A 25,690-nucleotide genomic window follows, 5' to 3' on the forward strand; every position below is an offset into this window, starting at 1 on the left:
GGGGGGGGGGGGGGGGTCAACCGTTTGGATTCGCTCCGCGCGCGCGAACGACAATAACAATATATCATATAATAATAATAATAATAATAGTAATATTATAAAAATACGTCCGCCGCTGACGTCCTTGAACGTGGCGTGCGCGACACGCGTACGTCGTGCTTCCGGACGCGGCACCGCACGCGGGCTCGCGCATCGCTCCCTCAGACTGCATAATATACGTATATACTATATATGAGCGCGGTATATCGTGCGATGCGGTTATTATACCGTCATCAATATGGTCTAATGATGACGCGCTTCGGCGTTCCGGCTTAACAATAATCATAACGTATTCGTCGCACACACGCCGGGCGGCGACACACATCATGTAGCGAGTCTTTGTCGGACTCGTCGATCGTTGAAAACAGAACTAAACACGAAAACGCGAGGACACCGCGACTCGCGAGCCATAGCATCGCGATGATATTCCATCACACATTTAAGTACGTAAATTATAATATCCGAATCGAGGTGAAAAAAAATTCCGCTGTGAAATTGTCCAAAGTCAAACACGTCCACGGTATGGTGGTAAAATTATCCCACCCAATCTTTGTGTTTGCAGCATTATAGACTAACATTATATTAGGTTATAGTTTACAGTCGCAAAGTTGTTTAAGATCAAAAATAGGGAAATATATACTGATGAGAATATATGACATTTTACACGCACAAATAAATATAAATAATAACAAAGCATTATTTATTAACACCACCAATTTAAATTTTAAAATATAAAATAAAATAATTATTACTATTATTAATAATAATTGCCTTTACTTCTTCATTATTACCTACATTTAAAATAAAATTTCAGGTTTTAAAAACATCGATAATTAACACATATATTACATCTTTCATTCAATGTTTATGTTCTACACATATTTTAAATTCTGAACGGAACGATAAATATGTATTGATTTTATTTTAGAATGATGTGTGTGCGGTTTAATTTGTGTGACACATTTATCGTTGAAAAAAAAACTTCGATTTTCAACCTCATTATATTTGTTGGTAGGAAAGTGAATGTAATTGGTACTTTGTAAAAACGATGAATGTTTATCAAAATGGTTACCTACTGGCTACTTCTCCCTTTTATTAATTTTTCTTGCAAATTAACATAGATTTTTTTTCAGTGGAGGTTGTTTGGTACCTACAAGTGTTTTACAGTGCACTTGACAAGATAAACTTATGTTAGTGCCCCTCTTTTATTCCATTCCAATACCCATTTAACATTTTTTTTTTTGATACTCTATTTTTGACAGTTTCCCTTGGACATTCTGGATTTCCGGCAATTTTTTAAATGGACTTTTTTCGAGAGAACATTTTGCTCGACTATCGCGATATCCAAGTGGGTTATGGGTAAAACTCTCGCGACCACTTTAATAGTACGTGATGCGACGTAATATACTGTTCGTATTTCCACTCGTCAATATTATATATTATACAACATATTATTATTACCCAGGGTTATGTTATATTTACGTTCTATTATTTAGCAACCCGATGACTAGGTTTTATTCGCCATACTATTAATATACTTAATATAATCTAATATGGAAGGAACGAGTGAGTGAGAAAGTGAGAAAGTGCATGAACTCTTAACGTGTAAACTATCTGTCTCACGTATTATAATAAAATATATTATTATATTGTTATAACGTGCAGACTTGCACCTTATACCCTCGACCGAACCGAATTTTAAGTTTAATACGACCTTACGGTGCAGCTAAATCTAATCCGACCTATATACATATACATATACATATAACTACATAAGACTAAACTGCAGAGAGCTAAACTCGACCCGAGTCACAACCTTTAATATAGTATATTTAATATTATATATATTATATAGGCGAAGTGTCGGTCACGTTGATATTTTGTAGGTACCTATACTATAACGTATATGATGTATATAGGTGGAAATCGTCGGTCGAGGTTCCGTGACCGTAAAAAAACGACGTATGGCATATAATATCATATCATACGCCGGCTGGCCAAACTCTCCGATTGCAATGTGCAGTAAATAATATATATATACACCAGCAATGATATTATTATATTCAATTATATACGAGCATATTATAGTCGTATTGCGGACGCGACACCCGAAACCTTCTGTAGTCCTGTATAATATATGGTATAGCCATAGGTATATTATGTCTGATCCTGCAAATGACAATATTATATTATATTAAACCCGACACATGTTTAATTTATGGTGTAATTCATAGTTAAACCAAGACACTTTTTGTTACAGAAAACACAGATGATTTTGAAAATATTTATTTTGGGTGGTTACATAATTTTAAGTTAATATTTTGTACTACTTTCATTTTTTTTCAAAATTTTTACTCTTTCGATTGATAGCGTATCTTTCATATCCTGAATATTTCGACCAATAAAAATCAAATTTTGGACAAATAGTCTGATAATTATAAGTATTCAGAGTACCACTTCACTCCGCTCATCGAGCATTTTAAATACTTAGGTAACTCTTGAGCCACTCGTCCACAACTTGATTATTAAATATCAAAGTGATCCAAAAAATATATTCTGCTTCGGAGCTCAATCAATAATGAATCAAAACCGCACGTTGCCATAAAAAAAAAAAATAACAGACTATTAAAAATAGTAAAAAATAAATATTTATTTCTTTAAAAATGTTGTTTTTCGACTGCTTAAAATTGTGTAAGAAAATATTTTCAAATAAAAGTTTTTTTTTCTTTAATAATAAGCATATTACCTACGTTGAATGTATCACCCGGTATGTGTTATTTATACACGATCATACACGATAAGATCCGTCGTAACTCGTATTCGTATTGCATTTGACACGCTCACGTATATTTTATTGTTAAATAAGTGCAATATGTGTAACGCGTGCGCAAAAAAATTCGCGGCGTGCCTGCGGTCACGCGTATCGTCTTACGAGCCCGATTAAAAGCGACAGGGACCGTCATCCGACTGTCGGACCGCATACAAATAAACGTTTATTATTTGTGTTTACAGAGTATTATATAGTATTTGTTCACTTTAATATTATGCGCCTATATACCTGAGCTTGATGTATGTCGAGTGTAAAATGTACGAAAAGACTATAATGATTGATGACTATGGAAATTCAAAACACAAAAGTAATTTTCTCTTGCACCTTTAAAACTATTGATTATAATACCCTGCTGCAAAATTATACATATTATATTTTACACATTGCATATGCATATAATATATATGTTAGGGGTTTTTTATTAGTATTCAAAGGATAAAAATGTAATATTCAGCAAGTCTCAGTTACCTGTTGTATAATTCTCAAGTTTTCCGTGCGTTAGTGTGGAAATTGGCCATATGGAATAATTACGTTGTGATCACAAATATTTAAAAAAAAAACAAAATTATGGGTTATACATTTTAAAAACGTAAGGAGGGTACAGGTTTAACAATGCTTATGTTATGGGAGTCTCGCCAATCGTTCTCGAAATAAACAAACATTAAATTGTATTTTAAAATGTATATCTATGTATAACTATTTTTGAAAAAAAATCCAATTAAACTAGTTATAGATACGTTTGAATATGTCATACTCAAAATATTTATTACCTAACACTTTTTATTTTATTTTTCCTCAAAATGATTTGAACACTGGATGTTGTCTATCTTTTCATGTTCCAGTAATCAGTTTACACTTGCAAGAATTAACATGCAATACATTTTTGTATTTGAAAAACTATTAAATATTATTTATTACCTTAACTTATATTTTAATTTTTAATGTAGTATGTCAAATATGTGTATTATCTATACTCTACGTATAGAGTTAACCTAAGAAAGTAAATAATTATTATAACCAAAGTTTTTTTTTTCAAAAACAAAAAAAAAGAAACTATAAGACATACATTTTGGAACCAAACGAAGTTATAGGCTTATACATCGCTGTCTGTTATACAATCTCAGAGTAAACAAACATTAATTTTGCTGTGAGCTTCGGTGAAAAGTTCTATAACGTTGCAGTATAAATATTGTTATCTCCATTATTTTAGTTACACCATTATGCGATGTGTGGTGTCGTGATGGCATCGTAGAAGCATAGTAAAATATATAATATTATAAACATTATTTTATGGGCAACACTTCATAGCTAGTGAACTTTGCTTATGGATATGAATATACGTCATAAATAATAGGTGGATATATTTTTGTTTTAAATACAAACATTATCAAATAAATAAGTGATTTAATATATTTATGTTATTAGTTATATACCTAACATAATATTATTTATACTCAACACTCGGGTATGTATACATTAAGAAAAATTATAATAATCATAAGATAATGATCAGCAACAATTTATATTGTAGGTACAAATTTATACAACAATAGCTATACAGTTATGCTACATATTAATTATACATTATGTTAACTCAAAGAGGTAATTTAAATAAATGAAAAAAGACATGCAATTAAAAATAAAATTATTTTTTTAGTACAATAAATCAAAGAATATATTATCTAATTTGGCGCAAAAACAATTGAAAAAACGATAAAATAAATATATTTATATACTTTGTATATTATATTATAATTCATAAACATTAAATCATTACATTTTAAATTTATTCCAAAATAATTTTTAAAATAATGAAACTTATTATAAAAGCTATTAACACAGTAACGACAAAGAAAAAAAATTAACTATTAAACATTTCACTATAATCATAATATAGTAGATACTGACACACTGAATAATATATAGACAACCTTTTTCATCTACACTGGCCAAGCATATAATTCGAATTTAAAGTGGGCCATACATAAAAACATAAAAAAAACCACCGGATAGGGTACACAGACCACGAAAATTACTATGGGCATTCTATGGGCATTCGTCTTGTTGTTCAACGCCCGATGGATATAATATTTTAAGCCCAGTGCTAGATTATTATCATACATTCAAATAAAAATTATTATTGCAATAATCGAAACACGGTTTTGAGCAACTATGTAGTCAAAAATAAAACATAATTGTCAATTGGGTATAGGTTATCTTTAAACTTATAGCTACAGACATTTTATTGATACATTTGTGACTTTACTATTGGTATGCAAAGTAGGTAGTTTTTATAAGCTTATATAGGTGCATGTACAATTGTACAAGTGAGCATAAACTCAGCTGTTACATTAAACGACTATGCATACATGTATTATCATAAGTTGTTATCGATATTAGAAAAATAAAATAAAGAGGACTCGCCTTTACAAGAGCACCGTGCTGCCGTAGAATTGTATATGGCCCGAAAATAAATTTGAAAACCTGACGATGGCGGCGACGGAAACAGTGACGATACGATGATGTAAATGAAAATGTATAAATTATACATACATATTTTCATATTACACATTTGCACATTTTTTCTGGATTTTATTTATTTTTTCTATTTCTTATGATTAGTCGTCCTATGACTTAGGAAGGACGCCTTTAAAAAACCTTTGTTCAAAAAGGTGGCCGCAAACCAAAACAATTTGGGAACCGCTACTTTAAAGTATGCCAGAACTCAATATAAGAATTTACAATATATATTTTTGAACAATAATTTTTAATAGTCATTAATATTTTGCTCACATTAAAAATAATTGTATTAAGTAAATGAAAAACATTAATTTAAATTATTTTTCAAATTACATTAAATTATATTTAAGAACTGTTATTATACCGTATCATTAGTCTTAATATTAATAATATAAGTTAAACAATTTATAAAATGTATCAAACTGAATTTGAATATCTTATTAAATACAATTTTCTCAAATAAGAATAATAAAAATAATAAAAATATTTTGGAAAAATAACATAGTAATGAAACAATTAGTATATACGAGGTGCTCTCAAAATATAAAACAAAATTAGAGGATGAGTTCCGTTCCCCTGTCCACTGTTAATAAAAACGTAAATTCGGAACGACTCAAAATTCAAAGATATTCAAATACGAAATTACGTGACAAGCCAACTGTGGTCGGTACTCTCGAGTAGTAACGCGGTACCACTTGTAAATTACCCAAAAACGCATTTTTTAAACATAATAGTCATCACTTAACTGTTAAATTAACATTTATTTTTTTTTGACTATTACAAATTGCCTGCTTAAAACACCGCGAAGACCTGAATACCACACGTGCACAAATAGTGCGGTGATACTTTACAGAGAAATAAAATATTGAGGTGATCGAACGTGGGTAGATGGGTGGATGGGTACCTATTGGTTCGACAAACGCTGCACTAGAATTTTACACTTTGGGCTCTTGGGTGTTCTACGTCGATGCGTACCTAATTACGATGGCATATGAAACAACGTGTCGCCCGACCAACCGGTTCGCAGACAATTACACATATTATTATAATTTATATTGGAATAATGAAGACGCGATGTGACGGAATAACAACTACATTAGACGCGCGCGAGCATTAAGAAGACGCATAATATTATTATGTTGTATAGACGCGTCTTGCAACGTTACTAAGGTACATTGTACAACATACAGCAATTTTGTGTTCAGCCTGTCCAATTTTGTATAGTATATATTTAAAGGGAATTGACATAGTGTCAAACGTAAAATTAAGATTATCTATATTTTCAAGTGTGTTTTTAAAAATGTTTTAATTATGAAGCGAACTATGAGAATTTTTAAATTGTAATATTCTTACATACTTGTATCAACATGCTTACAAATTAAAATACCGAAAAAAACCCATGTCAACACACAGATTATATTCTCACCTTTAAGTTTGGTAGTTATCAGTCGATTCACTAAATTATTAAAAGTTACTACACAAAATTGGAACTGCTGAACACGAATTTGCCAAAGTCGTTCAGTCTGGCGATTCCACTGAATACGACACATCATGCAGTTGGTATTCCAACGTCGCCGGACAAAGTCAAGTATTATATAACTGGCACCCGAGTATTTTTTTTTGTGGTTACAAAGTTTTCCATAATAAATATCATAATGTCAAACAATTTTTAAGTCAACATTTAATTAATTATTTAATAGTTGGGGTTCTGTAGTTGTAACATTACCCTGGCAACCAGAATTACCTAAGTGGTTGCACAATTTTTTTGTGGTTAAACATTAATCATTATTACATATATAATGAATAACATATTACTAAACATTTTTCAGTCAAAATTTTAGTGCAAGGGAACGCATCTCATGCAATCGGCGTTGCATAATGCACGTGATCCACGAATTTACATTTTTTTTAGCCCGCAATATCAGTGCATTGGTTGACATATTGTCGTTGCTATATTATATAAGCCCCCTGAGCCACACCTCGCCACCGAGCCGGTAGTCGTGAAACGCGCCAAACATCGCGATCCACGTTCCTTTACATATAGGTAGTGTATACGACGCTATATAATAACTGCAGCACTTATACGCCGCATAGGTTGTGTTAACATTACCAAAAAAGTGAACCAGCGGTGGTCAATAAAAACTTAACTGAAAACATAAAGCTTAGAATTTTCAATATTATTCTTAAGTCTTCAGCATGACTAGAAATATTATATCTACAGTTGTTTGTGACGGATTGTTCGGAAATATCGATATTGTAACTCCGCGCTACTCCAAAAAGTACACTCATTGAGCCTACTATACTATATTATTATGTAGAAAACATTTAAAAACAGAAATAAAATAAAAAATAAAACTGTAACTTTGTTTAAAATAATTTGTTATTACTTACGTCTAGTAATAATAAAAGTAAGTATGTACCTACTTATCTACCTATGTGGCTATGTTGTACATGTTAAATTATTAAATGTTAACGTTTGATTTGGAAAAGATATAATACGCCAGTTATATGAATTATGTCATTTATCTTAGCCATGGTGTAAGATTGTGACTATATAGTACATATGTGAATAGGCAGATATTAGGGAAGAGACTTTAGTCCTCCAGAATTTTTTCAAGAAGGTTTGGTCCAACTACAATACTTATAATATTAATAGATTTATAAAATTAAAACAAACATATCATCACTTTCACTTATTATTTATTTAGTTTATTTACATACTGTTACCCATACGTATATCTGGAAGCAACATATAAGCAATAAGTTGAAAGTTGAAGTCTGCTTAATTTGTATAATGAATAAAGATGTCAACCATCCCAATATTTACATATACACACACGCAACCAAACAAATACCCCCCTTCCTCCCCCCAAAGTATCATCTGAACACAATAGTTAAAGTTGTTTTATATTTTACTGTGCACGTTAAATAAAAGTATTATAGAGTGATGTACTTTAATTAATAGTTGTATTCATTAAATATAGGTACTCCACCTAGAAATAAATGTTTACGTTCCCTAACAAATAATTACACCTGAGATCAATACGGCAAGATTATTTATAAATATACTTTTATTGGAAACACCCTTAAAACAAAGTTATGTTGTATATTATACAATATATATATTTGCAATGATATTATTTAAATTTCAAATCGATCAATAATAATATTTTATTAGAATTTAAAGATTGTAAAAAAAACTAGTACTCAAATACTAACGTTCAAAATAAATAGTGTTTAGATTAATTTAAATTGAATTGAAACTGAGTTTCATATCGAAATGATCATTTAATATTTTAACTAACAATATAACGCGCGTAATATATTCTATCAGATTTAATATTCTAAAGACTAGGGCGATTTATTCACTTAAAATTGATTTAATGGATTTTTTAATACAAAAAAAATTGAAAGGGGTTTAAGAATCAATCAATCTACCCCTATATAATATATGTAATCCTTCATCTCCGCACACCTAACAAAATCACCTAATGGAACGCATTTACAGGGTTCTCATTAAAAGTATATGTAAAAAATATACTTGGTAGAGTAATTAATCAATGTGAGGTATTTGTGTAAACTTTTACTCTTATTTTGATTTAAAAATTACACTTTATTGATGTTTTTTTAAATTTTAGTTATGTATTTCAATATCAATTTTAAAGAAATCAACAACTAAGGTTAACTTAAACCTTATTAATGCTTTATTATTATACCAAAACTATAGAGTAATATTCAAAAAAAAATTTAATTAATTATAATTTATACTGCACAAATATATAAGATGCCAAACATTTTTTTAATTAAGTCACTATAATGATAGCCAACTTTGAATCTTTTCGGTGTACCGGTGACTTAGAAATGTATAAAATACGGTCTATACTTTGAACTTGTGGCTTAACATTTTCAAAAAAGTAAAATATTTTCAAATGTATTTACTGTAAGTATTTAATAATATATTATAAAAACAAATAAAAATAAAGTTTAATTTAACTCAACAGTAGGTAACTATTAATTATAAACTTAACATGATTATGGTTTTGAGGAAACGTTTACGGCACTTTGTCTTACACCACACACACACGCACACACATAAATATTATATACATGTTATACATAATATAATATATATATAATATATATATCAGTATAGCACGATTACGGTGATATTTGTTGACATTTTTTTTCCCATCGAACCGTGGGTTCGAGTCAAGTTTCCCGACCCCCCAATAAATTTCACGGTCTATGGGGTAAAAGCAGGCACATAACGCAGTTACGGGCCCCGTGTGTGTCCGCCACCCTTCCAACAATTTGCACTTGTCTAATCGGATCAACATTCCGAAGCGCCTGCAGCTGCCACAGAGGCGGCGACGGCGTTGGGAATTGCGCAAACAACCACCGACACGACAGTGTCAACAAAAATATTGTGTATTGGGTTCCGGTGCATGCGCCTCTTCGTCCGTCCTCCTCCTCGAAGTATATATATATAATAATAATGTGTGTATGTGCTTCAAGCAAAACAAACCGTATAAGGAGGGAGGTTCAAGCGGGGGGGGGGAATGGTACTTTTAAATGTGTTTAGGACAATCGACTGCAATATGTCGTGGCGGTGAAAAGATGCGAGAGTAGGTACACAAAAACCACGCGGCGACCACAATACATACGATAGCCACCACTCTACAATACCTAATAATAATAATATCACCGTATATGGTATGTATACATAGACGGTATATTGGTATATTACATAATATGTATAGAGTGTCGGGATGTTAGAGTGACCGAGTAAGTCGTACGACGACGACAACCCGCGGGGTGAGGCGACCATATGAGTCTCCGCTGCAATGCCTGACTATTATAGCACTGTTTAAACAACTATTTAAGCACCGACTTATTTGAAAGATTGAACTCTAGCCCACGCCCTTCTATGTAAAATATTCCAAGAAACCTATTTGATGGAGACGAAAAAGAAGTTTATATGATGTCTGCACATAGATAATTTTCTAATATTATATGTTCACCAAGCACGACTGAAGCGGTATCAGTATTATATCAATTATTGAAATGATGTACGCGGTGGGGAAGGAGTGTAGAAATTTCGTATTTACGGCAGGATGTAAGTGGTGAAATAGGTAAAATGTATCTTTATTACGCTTACAGAACATCGAGCGGAAGTCATTAAGTTCTACTAATACTTATTACACTAATCTTTAAGTCAAATCTTAGGCTTTGTAAGGTTAAAACTTAAAAATGCAATGCAAAAATAAACCATAGTTCCACATTATGTGAACATTTTTAATTATTACAATAATATGACGTAGCTATTGAATCATACGCTAAAATAAGTATTTTGAATGCAATTAAAGTAAAAAATTGTATACAGCCCATTTACATAGAGTTATTAATAGATTTATTACATATAGTGTTATACATACACGCATTGAATATAGATACTTCGTTAATACTTAATTTATGAATTATTGATTATATACTGTATACAATTAATTATTTTACACAAACATATTGAATTAGTTTGACAAATCACCCAAGTTAATTTTATATTCTCGAGAAATTCTGAGTAGGTATATTATAGATGCAACATGTTATGCATAAATAACTGTACCTCACTACATATTCTTAAAAATAATTTTGAACACTATCTACTTAATGCAGTTTCTCTAGAGATCCTAAATAATAAACCAATTGCAGAAGTTCAAAATTAATCAAAACTAGCAAAATTCAATCTGGTTAAAATCGTAAAATACAATAATTAATACTTCATGCCTTGTCATTTTTTTTAAATTAATGATTGCAGACATAGTCAAAAATAAAATCAGGGGTTGACTGAAGTCAACACCCTATAATAAAAAAGAAAATATGTACATAAAAAGGGTCTAAACTACATCCAAAAGAAAATTATTGTATATGCAGACGAATTAAAAAAAAAACAACCCTCCCTAAAAACGGTCCCAAGTGCTGTAGGGAGGGAGTTGTTTTACCATTGTGTGGATACTGAAGAAACTTTGATTAAAGCGGATCGTTGTGGTTTGGCGTTTTTTTATTTGAAGTCCACGCTCTCTATTATTAGAAGCAATTGTATAAGAAGAGAACATCAATGCTGCAGCGCATGTGTCCAATTCCAAATACTATTCAATACATATACGCATAATAAAGGAAGTTCATGCATTCGGATTTATGATGTATTACAATTTTGACTGCAGTTAACATTTTGAAAATTAAATAATAATCATGCCCAAATATGTGAGACCCAAAACAGAAATAATCTCAGTTTTTAGTATACCTGCCCAGTAAATCACATTTCTTTTAGGACAGTTTATTTTTATTTTATCAAAATTTTAGCAACAAATTAGTAGATATTAAGTAAGCTTTATTCTTTTATAAGTTATAATAGTAACTTTTCCATGTTAATTTTATAAGCTATAACGTTTATGAGTTTAGACAATACACATATTTGACATATAACATAAAACATAATACATTATCCATATTATATTAATGTATACATTAAAATATAGGAAATGACTAATAACTAATATTTGATAGATTTTAAGTCAAAAAATGTAGACAAACTAGTTTAGTATTCAAGGAATGTAGTAGGTGTATAAATTATACGTTATATTGATCAACTATATCCACAATAGAACAATTTCTCCGATTATGTAAAAAATGACACGTATAAAAATGTGCAAATAAACTTAACCCAATCTAATTTAAAATAAACTCATAATATATGTATATTAATATATACATACTAGTATACCCATCTCAATTTATTGAACAAAGTCGATCGCTTGATGTTGAATATTCAAAACGTTGAATCGTCTTTAATATATTTATAACATTAATTGATTCAATTTAAATCTAGCACCGCCCAGAATCATTTTTCAAATACGAAAACGTATTGTATATTTGTATATAAGTACTGCAGGCGTATACGGAGACACGAAAAGAAAGACGACACCCAGTATTTAAATTCTTTTGATTAAAAATGTAATTAAAAATATAAATAAAAAAATAAAATGCTAAAATAATTTGAGAGTAACATATTATAAATGTTAAGTGTACCTACACCTAATTTCCTTATAAAGAATCACATTTTAAAATAATATATTAATTTATTATAAAAATATACTGCATATTAAACTACCATTAAGAGTTATATAGGTAATGATTATTAATTAATAATACTTGGGTAGTTGGTGAATTCCTAAAATTAGTAAAACACTTCATCTCGATATAAATATTGTAACGACTTAAAATTCACTAATTGATTCAATGTAAACTATTTTAAAAATAAAAAATCTCACATTTTAAATAAAAATGTTGAACTACTGTATCCATGAAATATGAAAATAATTATCACCAGTGAAGTAATTATTATGATAGTCAACAGTATATACTTTTATTTGTATGAACAACTATCAACTAATAATAATTTTTCTTTCGAAACAAATATTCAACATTTACCTAGCAGATTATACTAGAAATGTGTTGACATCGTTAAAAAACAATTACGTGGAAAATGTCGTTGAATATTCCATGCACGTATAAGAACCTTCACTAGGATAAAAAAAAAGAATAAAAATCGCATTCCGTTGGGTCGGGAAATTGCATGGCTGCAAATGGTTTTCGAGGATATTTCTACGAGACGACTTAATGTGACTGACCAGCATGGCAGTACGTATGGGGAGAAACCGGAACAACATGTAAGGAATACTAAAGACAATCGTTTGGTGAAGGAACGAAAAAATCAGCTATATATTTACAATGACGCTTTTACTATCAGAATACCTAATAAGTCACTTCGCAGGACACATTTGAATAATAAGTTATAAATACGTATCTCTACTTATAAATAACGAGTTTAATGAAAGTATTAAATTGATCGATTTAACTCATTGTTTTATGAGTTATAACTTATATAGTTGCTCAATATTTATATATTAGTTATTGTATCAAAACACAAAATGTTAAACAGTTTTTATTCTACAAATAGTCTACTATATGGTTGTCTCTTGTAAAGTCGTAACAATCAACGTTCTATCATTTTGATAGAACTTAAAAATTGTACTCTAGGGAGCATTTATTACTATTCATGATTTTTTTTGCATACATATACATCATTTTTAAATATGGAATTCATGCGGGCGGGGTAGATATGATAATGATATTATAATATGTATCCAATATTACTGTAACCACAACCGTAGGTTATTTCAAGAATCTTACTTCTATTTGGTATTGATTATATTATATTAAGAGTTGCTAAATCTTACTATTTATTTTACGAATACGATTATAATATCTCAGTGCTGCAGACTTCATTGACATTATGAACTAGCAACTGCGGTGTATAAAATGAAAAATAAATACTATGGACATTTTTAACAAACATCACGTCAGCACCGCCCATTTAATACATTAACTTTTTTCTAAAATTTTAAAATTTAGCCAATTAGCATACATTTACACGAATTTCCCTTGCATCGTTCGCATGACATTCATTTGCATGCAAAAATGGTTTTTACAGTTTTTAGAATTTTGTCGTCTCGCTTACGCTGCCTATAAACTTAAGGTTATGGGGGTGTGGTAAATATGTTAATGGCGATATCCAGAATAAAAAAATATTTTATATTCATACTAATGTTGCAAAAAATATTTATGCGCTAAACATCAAAACACATACTGTTCAAAATATTAATCATATTATTTTGTGATATTCCAATAATTAATAATTTGACAGATAGGATGCCTTCATTAATATTGATATTTTTTTTAATATATTTAAACTATAGATGCACAACTAAATGTTCTTTCAAAAATTGAATATCAAAAAAATAATATCAATATTTTTATTTTTGTATAAAATATACGAAAATAATATACAAATTAATGGTTAATTTAACAATATGATTTTTAATGCGAAATCTTAAAAAATATTGTATTGGTGGGTACATATATTTATATTATAAATTAATAATTATAAATATTTTTATACATATTATAAGCGTTGGAGATTTTTTTACTGATGAGAAATAACTTTATACCTATTAGGAAATTAATTTTAATTTAAGTCTTAATAATTTTACCGATAACATGATTACCTATTTATTTTAAAGTGTGAGTTGTGATTTAAAAATGATTCATGCTAATTGGATTTAAGCTTAATTTTTGGAAAGTACCGAATATTTATGGCTTTTATGTTTGGGGATATGATCGCCAACGTACATATAAATATGCTGTGTAACTGAGCCGCCCTCTTGTATATATTATATTATAAATCTGGAGATAATTTATTTAACTACACTAACTAGAGGGTGATGTAGGGGAAACACCGTGAGATCTGTTTTTATCGCCGATGACAGGATTTTGGTGATTTACCGTCACACCCTCTCAATAGCATATTATAGCTGAGTCATCAGCGTTATAGACACTCCGTATCGTTTATAAACATCTCGTATTCATCACAGTAAATACTAATTTTATTGGCGAAAATTTCTTTTGGCCCAATCGAGAAAACCCAGCTTCTACCAGGTAAGAATTTCTTCTCCAAGTTTGAAGTTCAACCATGAAAAAATGATGCTACAGAGACTGAACACAGCGAAATTGCACTTTGGACCCTTTTGTGCTGTTTCACCCTTCCTTCCCACATCCTTTACCAGACATCGTAAACTTTTACGAGTGTCCAAACCGTTGGGCGTTTTAATAATCAAGAATGCATACAGCGCGTTATATTACTCCGCCACAGCACGCAACGCACCGGAAAATGTTCTATTCGTATAATTGTTTTGACTGAAAAAAGCAACTTGCATCGTCCTCACTGCCACTTCTGTATATGTTCGGCATTTCAAAAACTGTTTCAACTTTGTTTTTTGTTTTTGAATTGTATAGCAGTAATAACGTGATGAAGCATATTATTTTTAAATGACATTTTGATAATACATTTAAAAAAGTAGGTAAGTTATGATATGAAATATTGAAGAAAAAATAACATATAATATACTAATATTTCTTCAATAGAAATAATTTTGTAATATTATAGGTGCCTACAAATATCAAATATCAAATGTAGTCAATGGGGTAACTACATGTAGGTATCCTTATGCTTTTATGAGATAATTTTAGTCAATGAAGCTACAAAATATTGATGTGACTTTGAGCAAAAATTCGAAACAACGATGATATCTTTTTGCTGAATACATAATTGACATTATTTAAATCGATAACCTATCATAAACATATAATAAATACTTAATGCTATACGGCCTATGCCCTATACCTATCCAATACCAGTATTAAGTATTCAAATATATCTAACAATAAATATAGTAGTGTTACATTTCATATGCGTTTTTTCGTGTCTAACCACTATGAAAATGGTCAGACCTGCAAAATTTAAATTAACTTAAAGCTAATATTTAGAATTTTTTTGTGTATTGCCGCAGATATTTGATATTTCTCCCCTTTGGAAATATAAATCTACATTTTAATCAGCCAATAATAACTTATTATTCTTTTTTTTTAATAAAAAAATGTTTTCTTTAAATCATCTTTGTTCATTTTTTCAAGTCTTAAGTTAGGAGTATTTAAAAAATTTCCTCGAAATCTATTTTCAAATTAGAAGTCGAAAAACATCCTAAATCTTAAATATATACCTGTTGGTATTTGATTATATTTTTTAAGCTTTCTCATCATGATTTTAAGTTTCAATAATCTTATCAATCATAAAATAATTTATTGATATACTACATTTTTAAATTGATCAATAATTACATGATTTACATGTGCGCTGGTTTATGATAAACATAAACTTTAGTTACCTAGTTTAGTTAAGTAAACGTTAAGAAGTAAGAACATTCAGATATATTAAGTCAATAAATAATAAACAATATAATCCACTTTAAAAGTTTAAAGTTAATATGAAGAAAAATACTAACTTAACTCAAGAATTATCACTAGGGCATACAGTTATAGTGCAACTTCCAAATATTTAAAATTATAACTCAACAATTTGTTAATATTATGATATAATTTATTTTATAAAATATTTTTCATTTAAAAGCCTGTCAAAAAAGTTTCTGAGTTCTCGATGAGCAACCAATGAGCAGTTTATTCACCCCTATATGGCTGTACATGATGAAGAAACTGATGTCATATTATAAAAAACTTCACAGTCATAAAGCACGGGTGCTCCACTGACATAACTCAATATTTATGCGCTATCTATCGGACTTTAAACAACATTACTACTTCAGCGCTATCTAACGAACACATTATTACATTAAGTTTACTCACACAGAATTCTTTTAATATTCTGAATCCATCGTGATCAGATGATTATTTAAACATCTATATTTCGACTATAATTTTATACCTACGAAGTATTATATAATATGTATTTAATACATTATACGGATTTCGACAGTATTAATTCTTTTAACAAAATAGGGGGATAAAGCTCTAGATAACAATTATTAGAAAAATATTAATAAATTATATTGGGTTACAAAAAATTAAAAATCAAACAAAATACCTAAAATGTTACAATTTAAACATCAAATTAACAGCAGATCAATTTCCTAGTACTAAATAAGCATAGCAATAAATATAACATTTAAAATAATAATATATTTTATTAGAAAAATTCATAAACGGTTATTACCTACGATATTATTATATTTGTAAACGCATTACCTTATTTACGATACGTTTCCCATTTTCTTTTTCAGAATCAGTTGTGAATAGTAACATACGAGCCGCTAAGGAAGATTGATATGTCTTTTCGTACTTGGCAATTTTTAGTTTTGAGGAACTGTAAAAATAAAATTGTATTATTTTTACTTTTCAAAGGATACCAATAATAAAATTACATACTTTTTTAATTTGAATACAAAATAATATTTACAATCTATGTGTACGATAAAAAAACTTTTATGAATACCTATATGGCTATTGCCTATTGGTCACACAAATATAGACATGATTCATGTCACATGAATAACACTAAAAGCGTTCTCCGTAAACCGTGAATCGGGATTCCCGAGAAAAAAAAATTCGGTCCTGTGATTGGCTTAACCTCAATGGTTATAAGTAAATATTATAATGTTATATATACCTATATACCTAGCAGATATCAGAGAATAGGATCCAATCATATTCAAGTCAAATGTTTACAACTATGTGGTTATGAAAATAATTATCAAACAAAAATTAGAACCAAAGGTAGGTTACACTGCACTCTGTCGTGTCGTGTAGTGAACTTTTTCCATTTTTCAAAACATGATACCACTCTATACCATAAATGAGTTCTTCATTTAATTGATATCAAAATAGTGTTTGAATTCATATATCATTAGTCATTACTATTAAATCAGTAAACACAAGTTCAAAAGTTGGATGAAATCAACTTCGTGGTATATGGGGGAACATCGTGGTATTCGTAGTAGAATCCGTAAAAGTGGTGGTAGAAACCAGATTTAACCACGTGGTTGGACCAATCTGAGCACTGCAACATTTGACGACACGACACGGTGCAGTGTGAACCCACCTTGATAGGTGATAATATTATGAAACCTGTTACCACTTACCATTGTGTTCACAACTTCACCACAAAAATGAAAAAATGTATAATTTCGAGAATTCACGGATAGCTTACTTTCATGGTTCACGGAGCAGTGTAAAGTCGCCCTAAGAAGTAAAGCCGGATTCACAGATATGTGAAGGGAGATAACCTAATCAGCGATAGCGACCTTATAGTAATTAAGGCTTAATTTGAGGTTATTTCGGTTTATAATAATGATCGAAGAATTCTTTCGAAACGACGAAAAGGCGAAAAGAGTTGTCCAGCTAGATTATTGACACTCGGAAACCTTAATAATATTATGTATAGGACAGGTACCAATAGGTGGTTCTTGTGGAGTGTGATTGGAAACAAACTGGAAGCAGAATTTATTTGGCGTGTGGACATTAATTAAAAGGCTCGCATATTTTTTAACAGTATTTGATATTTTTCTTTTTAATCTAGATCTGGACCCCAAGACGTGGTCAAGGGTGCATTCTTCAATTCTTGTTGTCCAGAAATCGAAAAGGTCGATATATCTTATACGATAAATTCAGAATTGCCTAGTAATATTCTAAATTTTATCGTAAACAAAAAAGAAATACTACCTACTACTATAGATACCTAGACCTAATATAAATACTTACCTACTAATTAACTTATCTACATTAAATTGTATAAGTGGTTCCTTAAAGATTCGATTTATATTTTATAGCTATAACATATGTCATATATATACTAAATACTTATACAATAATAAAAATTGTATTCTAATATTTGTATTCTAAATTATATTTTCAAATGCTTTTTTATTGACTTACTATATTATTATTTATAATAGTTGTGTATATTTGTATAATTGTTAAAATCCATACAATATAAATTATAATATACTTGAGACTGCTATTTTTTAACTGTACTTCAGGAATGATGAATCATAATCACAGTTCTAAAATCTATAAATATCTAAAATACTTGTTAAAACTATTTGTACTTGATTATCAGATGCAGCTAGTGTATTATATTAATCTTTTTATTTGCCTACGATAAGGATGAGACGCATAAAAACTGATCCACATAGATCTTCAGGGCCTCATACCACCCTGTATCCCTACTGGCTACTCATATGTTTCTATTATGTATTTTGTTATTTTGTTTTAGTATTTTTCTACCCTTTTTGATAGATAGATACAGTCTGTACTTGTATTGTTTTAAATCATAAATTATATTTATTTTAAAAATAAGTAGGTCATCGTTTGATGTTGAAAGAGAGGCTTTTACAAACTTCCAAACAATAAAATAACGTGAAGCCATTATAGTGTAGTACCTTAAGTCAGGAAACATTGGACAGACTCTAAAGGATTACAAATAGGCATGAATAGGTTTTACTGGAGCTGTGGGGGGGGGGGGGCAGAATTTTTGGTAACACAATCCTTGTAACTATTATTGTATTTTTTAAGATAACATAATATTGTCTTATATTTGCAGCAATTAATACCCTATATTTGGAGAAAAAAATTTAATTCGCAGGAGACGCTGCCGCATTTTACTTCTTCCGTGCGCTTTTACTACACGTGATATTATTACTGTGACGTTAATAGATTACCTATTGAAATATGAAAAAAAACTCAAAACCATTACATGACTCTGAACTAATTTAAAAAAATTGCAAAGGGAATCTTTGAAACTAACTATGTTAGGTATGGACTGCAAATATCAAAAACCTTATAGATACATTTAAAAAAACCATTAGGTATAGTTATAAAACAATTCAATGCGTCGTCAAGTATAGTATTTCATTTTTAATTTTATAAAACATAATACTTAGGTACCTATGTACTACCTTTATAACATTCAATTGTTATATAATACCTTTACACTAGAGTGGGTAACATAGGTATTATGTGAGGTAAGTATCTAATTATTCATGTATGTAGTATGTAGGTACCTGTAGTATGTCTTATAATATAGTATAATATCGATCCTACTAAATAGTAATTTAACAGCTAATATAGACATTATGTTTTAACTTATTTCTTATACATACTTTGCAGTTTGCAGTATATCTATTAATTATTATTGTAAATACCCATAGTTATTTTTCATATTTATGCATTTTAACATTATGTTATTATAAAAGGAAAAGTTATTTTGTACTTTGTTTTACATCCTACCTATATGTTAATAATTGATAAACTGAATCCAACTCGTTTCAATTCAACTGTGATTTATATTTTATATTCTATCTTGTAACTAGTCATTTTCACGTAGTGACTTGTTAGAAGGAAATCACATTACCGCCTAGTAATTGACATTGATAGGTATAATAATAAACTTTTTTTAAAAGTATAAATATAATTATATCTATAACCTTTGTAGTAAATTAGTAACCAACCTATCTTTCGGTAGATTTGGCATAGGTGTTGGAATTCTAGGTGGAAGAACTGGTATTGGCGATGTTCTTCTCATTGTTTTTCCGATTTTCAGCCGTTTGTTTCGTCCATCTATTATTGTCGCCATGTCTCCACGACTCGGTGGCCTCCCGTAAGTCGTTATTTCCACAGTAGCCATCTAATTAAAAAACAAGTATTATAAGCATTTTAAACTATCTCGTCCAAAATAATAAAATGTATGTATTTATTTGATAGTTTTTCTTTAATGATGTATAATATGTATTTTACGTTATAAAATATTTGTGATACGTCATCGGTGTTCACTGAACTAGTCTGACCAATGTATCTATGTATATGTCTATACGACTATACGTTTAGACATATTTTTCGTATATTTTACTGCTTTACATGTTTACAAATTAGTATCATCGTTGTTAATATTTTCCAGTCTGTAGCCACAGAAATAGCTACTATTATTAAGAAATTTACCTTGGTGGCTAGGCACTTATCTAGCAGAATGACTCATTTTTTTTTTTGGAAAGTATGGAAGACAACATTTAAATAAAAGAATATTTAGGGCTTTTTGGAAAAATAAAAATGTGATATTGTGATCCATAACCCGTGTTTTCTATACTACTGGAAAAACACAATGAAGAAACCTATTTGGACTTATATCAGAGTTCATGTAAATGATACCACAATGGTAAAAGTATAATATGTCAGTTACAGCGATTGTCAAAACAACAATGGAGAAGACTTATTTCCCCTTTCACGATTCGATGAGTCCGTTCCTTTTTAATCAACTATACTTCCTGATATCGCATATTTTATCATTTTCAAATTTATTTTATTTGTTCTATAATTTAACATTTGGAAAAATATAGGTAGGTTGGTATTTTAATCATTGCCTGCAAAATATGTTTTTGAATATAATCCAATTTATTTTGTTTGATGTTTTCAATACATTATTGATCGCCGTTGATAATGGTTTACCTTTATTATAATATAAACACTACATTTTAAATGTTATTAAACTATGACAAACGTACAGCTATAGTCATCAAACTAAAAATACTGTTTAAACTTACTACAATTATATTGGTATAAATGTACGACAATTTATATTATACCCAAAGCAGTAGACATTGTATTTATCGTGTGAAATTCATCACATACGAAGTTATACAGCCCGATTTAAACTATCATTTCAATATAATGGCTTATATAACAACAATTGTTTTAATTCTATATTTCTATCAAAGAAGTGTGTTTGTATACATATCAAAGTATAATTCATAAAAATTATTAGTTCCATTATATTTCCGTACAGTAATAACAGTTTTCTTTGTTGTGTCAACCCTGAAAAAAGTTTCTTCCCAAACGATTGTTCGCGGATCGGACACATAATTTTTGGAGAGGGTGACACACTATGTGCTTATACATTATACAAATGCTCCCACCGTACAACGAAAGAGGGTGTTTTTATCCCCCGTTCTTTGCATGTGCTGACCCTACGCCGTTTTTGACAGTGTAATTTATCGTATTGTGTTGATTAAAAATAATCGCGGGATTCATCGAATTCGCTAGCGATAGAAAGCTAATAGACTTACTCATCGTCCGATAACTCTAAAAAGGGTTGGATGTAGTTTGTGTTCTGACAAACATCCCGAAACTTATCTCTCAGGTCAGCATAAATATATTTCAATAAAACTAATATTTACTTAGATAAGTAAACCATATAATACTAGTGTTTTTTTAAATGTATTAAAAAATACTACCTAACAGATTTATTTTATTTTTAAATACCTCTACATTTTATAATTTATAATATTAAAACATGTTATTGGTATTCCGGTATTCGATAAGCAAAACATAAGTACCTTGTACCCAAATAGTAAATAGTTAGTACTTATGACTTTGGTTCACTGGGTAAGTATCACTTAAGTTCGAAAAAAGTTGGTACCTATTAAAAATTTTACTAAAAAATATGAGTTCTTTAAAAATTGTACACTAAACAAAATTATTGGTTTAATTAAACATGATGAATTAATAAGATTTTCTTACATCCATAAGACTCGACTACTCGAGACTAGAGTAGGCAAACCAATTCAATTGTATTAATACATATTATATTGTTACTTATTATATTCATATATAGGCAAGCATAAGCATTGAGCATAGATAGTGTACCTACCTAAATAGTTTAGATATAAGTTAGGTCCCAGGGAAAAAATATCATTAAATATTGGACCACAAAATAAACTGGAGAATTTGCTTCACTGTGTGGTAAGTTTTGTGTGAATTGTGTACCTCGTCATTAATGAGTAAGTAACTTAAGTTTAATTGATTGCTAGCCGTCAAAAATGATGCGATAAGCGAACAGATATGTGTCAGACACTATCGTCAGCCTGTATTTGCTAAGGAAATTTTTTTAACCTATACTAATGCTGTAAGTTGAGCTAATTTTTGCAATAAACATACCTATTCCTATGGTAAACTATTATTTATTATATATTAATTATAATATCTATAATTTTTATGAACATTTATAACTTATAAGACAAATCCAGCGAATTGTACATACTGGTGTTAATAAGCTTAGTGGCAATAGCCAGAAGATTCAAGTTTCTAATGTTAATATTTTTTTAAAATTAAAACAAAACAACTAAATTTGGTAAAGAAAAATCGTTATATTTTTCATTTAAATATCCAAAATGTCATCAAGTATAAACTTTAAATACCTATAAAAAAATTGTTCATATTGTGTAATTTTATATTTTTTAACTACAGGATAAATTCTCGACCAAAAATTAACTTGTAACAAACATAAAAGCTAAAAGATTGATCCTTAATGATCGATCAAGATCCTTAAAAACACTTTTGTCAAAAAATAAATTTACAAGCTTAAAAACCTAACTACTAATATACAAATATAATATCATAAAGCCCATATGGACAAACATGGATTACAACTCTGGGGATCGGCCGAAAAATCAACTCAAACAAAATTCAAGTCTTTCAGAATATTACTCTTAAAAAAATCACTAACGCTCCCTTCTTTGTCTCTAATTTAACTCTCCACCAAGATCTAGGTATTCAACCTGTTTTGGCTGAAGCGAAAATATTTTACAAACATTTTTTCGACAGAGTAGAAAATCACCCTAACCCACTAATAACAGAGCAATATACCTTCTCACTACGACACTACCATCTAAATCCACAACGTGGACTGAAGGAATTAGTGTCATTATCATTTAAATTAAATATCTCTAATCAGTAACCCTAAATAAAACTAGCAAGCTAAGTGCCACTAATAGGTGACTTCTTACTCAAGAAATCCATGTTATGTTCCTAACCCTTATCGTATATGCTTATTGTACACAATTGTATAGATTGTGTATGTACTTTTTTTTAAATAAAAAAATATTGAAAAATATCTTTAAAGTGCTGTAATAACAACTTGTGAGCAACCTTTTATTCAATTTTCAAACTTTTTAAACAAAACATAAAAAATGCACTGTTATAAAACTGAAAAAAATTAGAAAATTCTATAAATAGGTCAAAAAGATACAGTAAATATTCGTTAAAGTGTTTACGGTTACCTACTCCATATTTCCGTATACTAAAATATAAATGAATTATACATAATAAAAAAACAAAATTGTTTCTAGCTGATTTTTGTTTGTTCCCTTTCTAGCCCTATAAGAATTGTATTTTTATACTATTAAAAAAAAGACTATTACAATTAGTTAATTCATAAAAATGTATATGTTATAAGTTATAGTTGCAGCACTCATGTCTCATAATATAGTTCCGAGAAAAGTTTCCTCTTCGCATTTATAAATAATTATATCATATCTATATTAGACAATAAATGTACTTGCATATAAAAGAACAGTGACAAGTATAAAAAATTTAAAAATATCACAGATAATAAGCTGACTCAGTTTCAAGACGATGTCATTTCTATCAGAAAATTGGTCGTTATTAATAAGATATTTTGTACCTATAGTGCGTCCATGCCTTCTATAATGGCTAGGCAATATTTCAAAAGTTACAATGATATAAAATGTAATAAAATATAACCACCATTAAAATATGTACTCATTAATGTATTTGTATTTTTTTAAATTATAATTGTGTTAACATTTTTAAAATTATTTATTGAATCTAAGCTATTTGCATCATATTTTCGGAAAATTTATAAAAAAAAGATTAATGTAAAATCTATCTATTATTTCAAAAAACTAGAAGGTTTAAATGAGTTTAATTGGAATGGCAACTTAATAATAATAGTTTAAATAAGGCAGTTAGGTTTTCTCGTGATTCGCGAGCATTGAAATATTTAATAAAAAGAAATTATAATGAATATATTACATAAAATTAAATTATTAATATTTTATAAGTATAAGCGCCATTTTTAATAAATCATCCAAATGAACCCCCTTGTGCCAGTATAAAAAAAACATTAAAACATTTATTTCTTAGTTACCGAGCACAAAAAAAGTAAGTAAATACTTTCTATAAAGTTAAATCAAATTATTCATTGTCATATTTAAAAATAATATTGGTTACTTACATATGACGATTATTTATAATAAAAGGAAAAGAGTTAGCAATTTAAAATAATCGTTAAATACATCAATAACGTTTATACAAGATTTTATGTTTGGCAACATTTCAGAGCCGCTAACGTATTCTCTGAGCAAAACAGAGCTAATTGTGGAACGAAATCCGTCTGGAGTCATTCATACGCCGGTAAGTTATAATAATATCCTCGATAGGAATTTTTTCTTTATTTCCTAACCGCCATTCGTTCGTAGTATTTTTATTTAGAGTATATTATTTGAGAGGGGAAACGAAACCCTTTCATCTGCGTAAAAACAGTTTGTCATAACTCATAAACATCTATCCAGCACCGACAAAGTCACAATAAATCCTCCGAGAAGAAATTAATTATGACAAGGCTACAGTTTGTTCCTATTACTCAACAAACGTGTGGGGTCACGTAAAAGACATACCTACCCGACAGTAATTACAGTCATGAGGAAATTGATTTACTTTGCGGGTCATTTTATATTTTCGGTAGTATACATAGCTAGGTACACAATATTATGTAGTTAATGAATTTTATAATTGTAACAATTATTTTTAAAATTCTAGTTTACAAAATAAAATCTCTCACAAGTCACAAAATCTAGTAGGTATAATATTATTATTTCAGATATCAATCCCCTTAATTCGAAAATCATTTTGATTTAACCAAACAAGTTCTAGGTATCTATGAAAGTTGTGAAAAATGAAACATTCACATTTTATCGATTTTTT

At 29.3% G+C, this 25,690-nt stretch overlaps 1 protein-coding gene across 1 annotated transcript in view; it reads right to left on the reverse strand.

Annotated features, from left to right (window-relative positions):
• Positions 1-25,690, reverse strand: part of LOC111035044 (kinesin-like protein KIF26A) — a gene marked incomplete at its 3' end in the record, with an annotated part of 156,622 nt that overhangs the window by 125,430 nt on the left and 5,502 nt on the right. The window contains exons 2-3 of the mRNA XM_022316537.1: positions 20,365-20,540; positions 17,105-17,222 (exon numbers count right to left, since the gene is read on the reverse strand). Coding sequence (XP_022172229.1) covers positions 17,105-17,222; positions 20,365-20,540 — 294 coding nt within the window. The remainder of the gene's footprint in view (positions 1-17,104; positions 17,223-20,364; positions 20,541-25,690) is intronic.

The sequence above is a fragment of the Myzus persicae genome, unplaced genomic scaffold (assembly GCF_001856785.1).
Source record: "Myzus persicae strain clone G006 unplaced genomic scaffold, MPER_G0061.0, whole genome shotgun sequence".
Taxonomy (NCBI): domain Eukaryota; kingdom Metazoa; phylum Arthropoda; class Insecta; order Hemiptera; family Aphididae; genus Myzus; species Myzus persicae.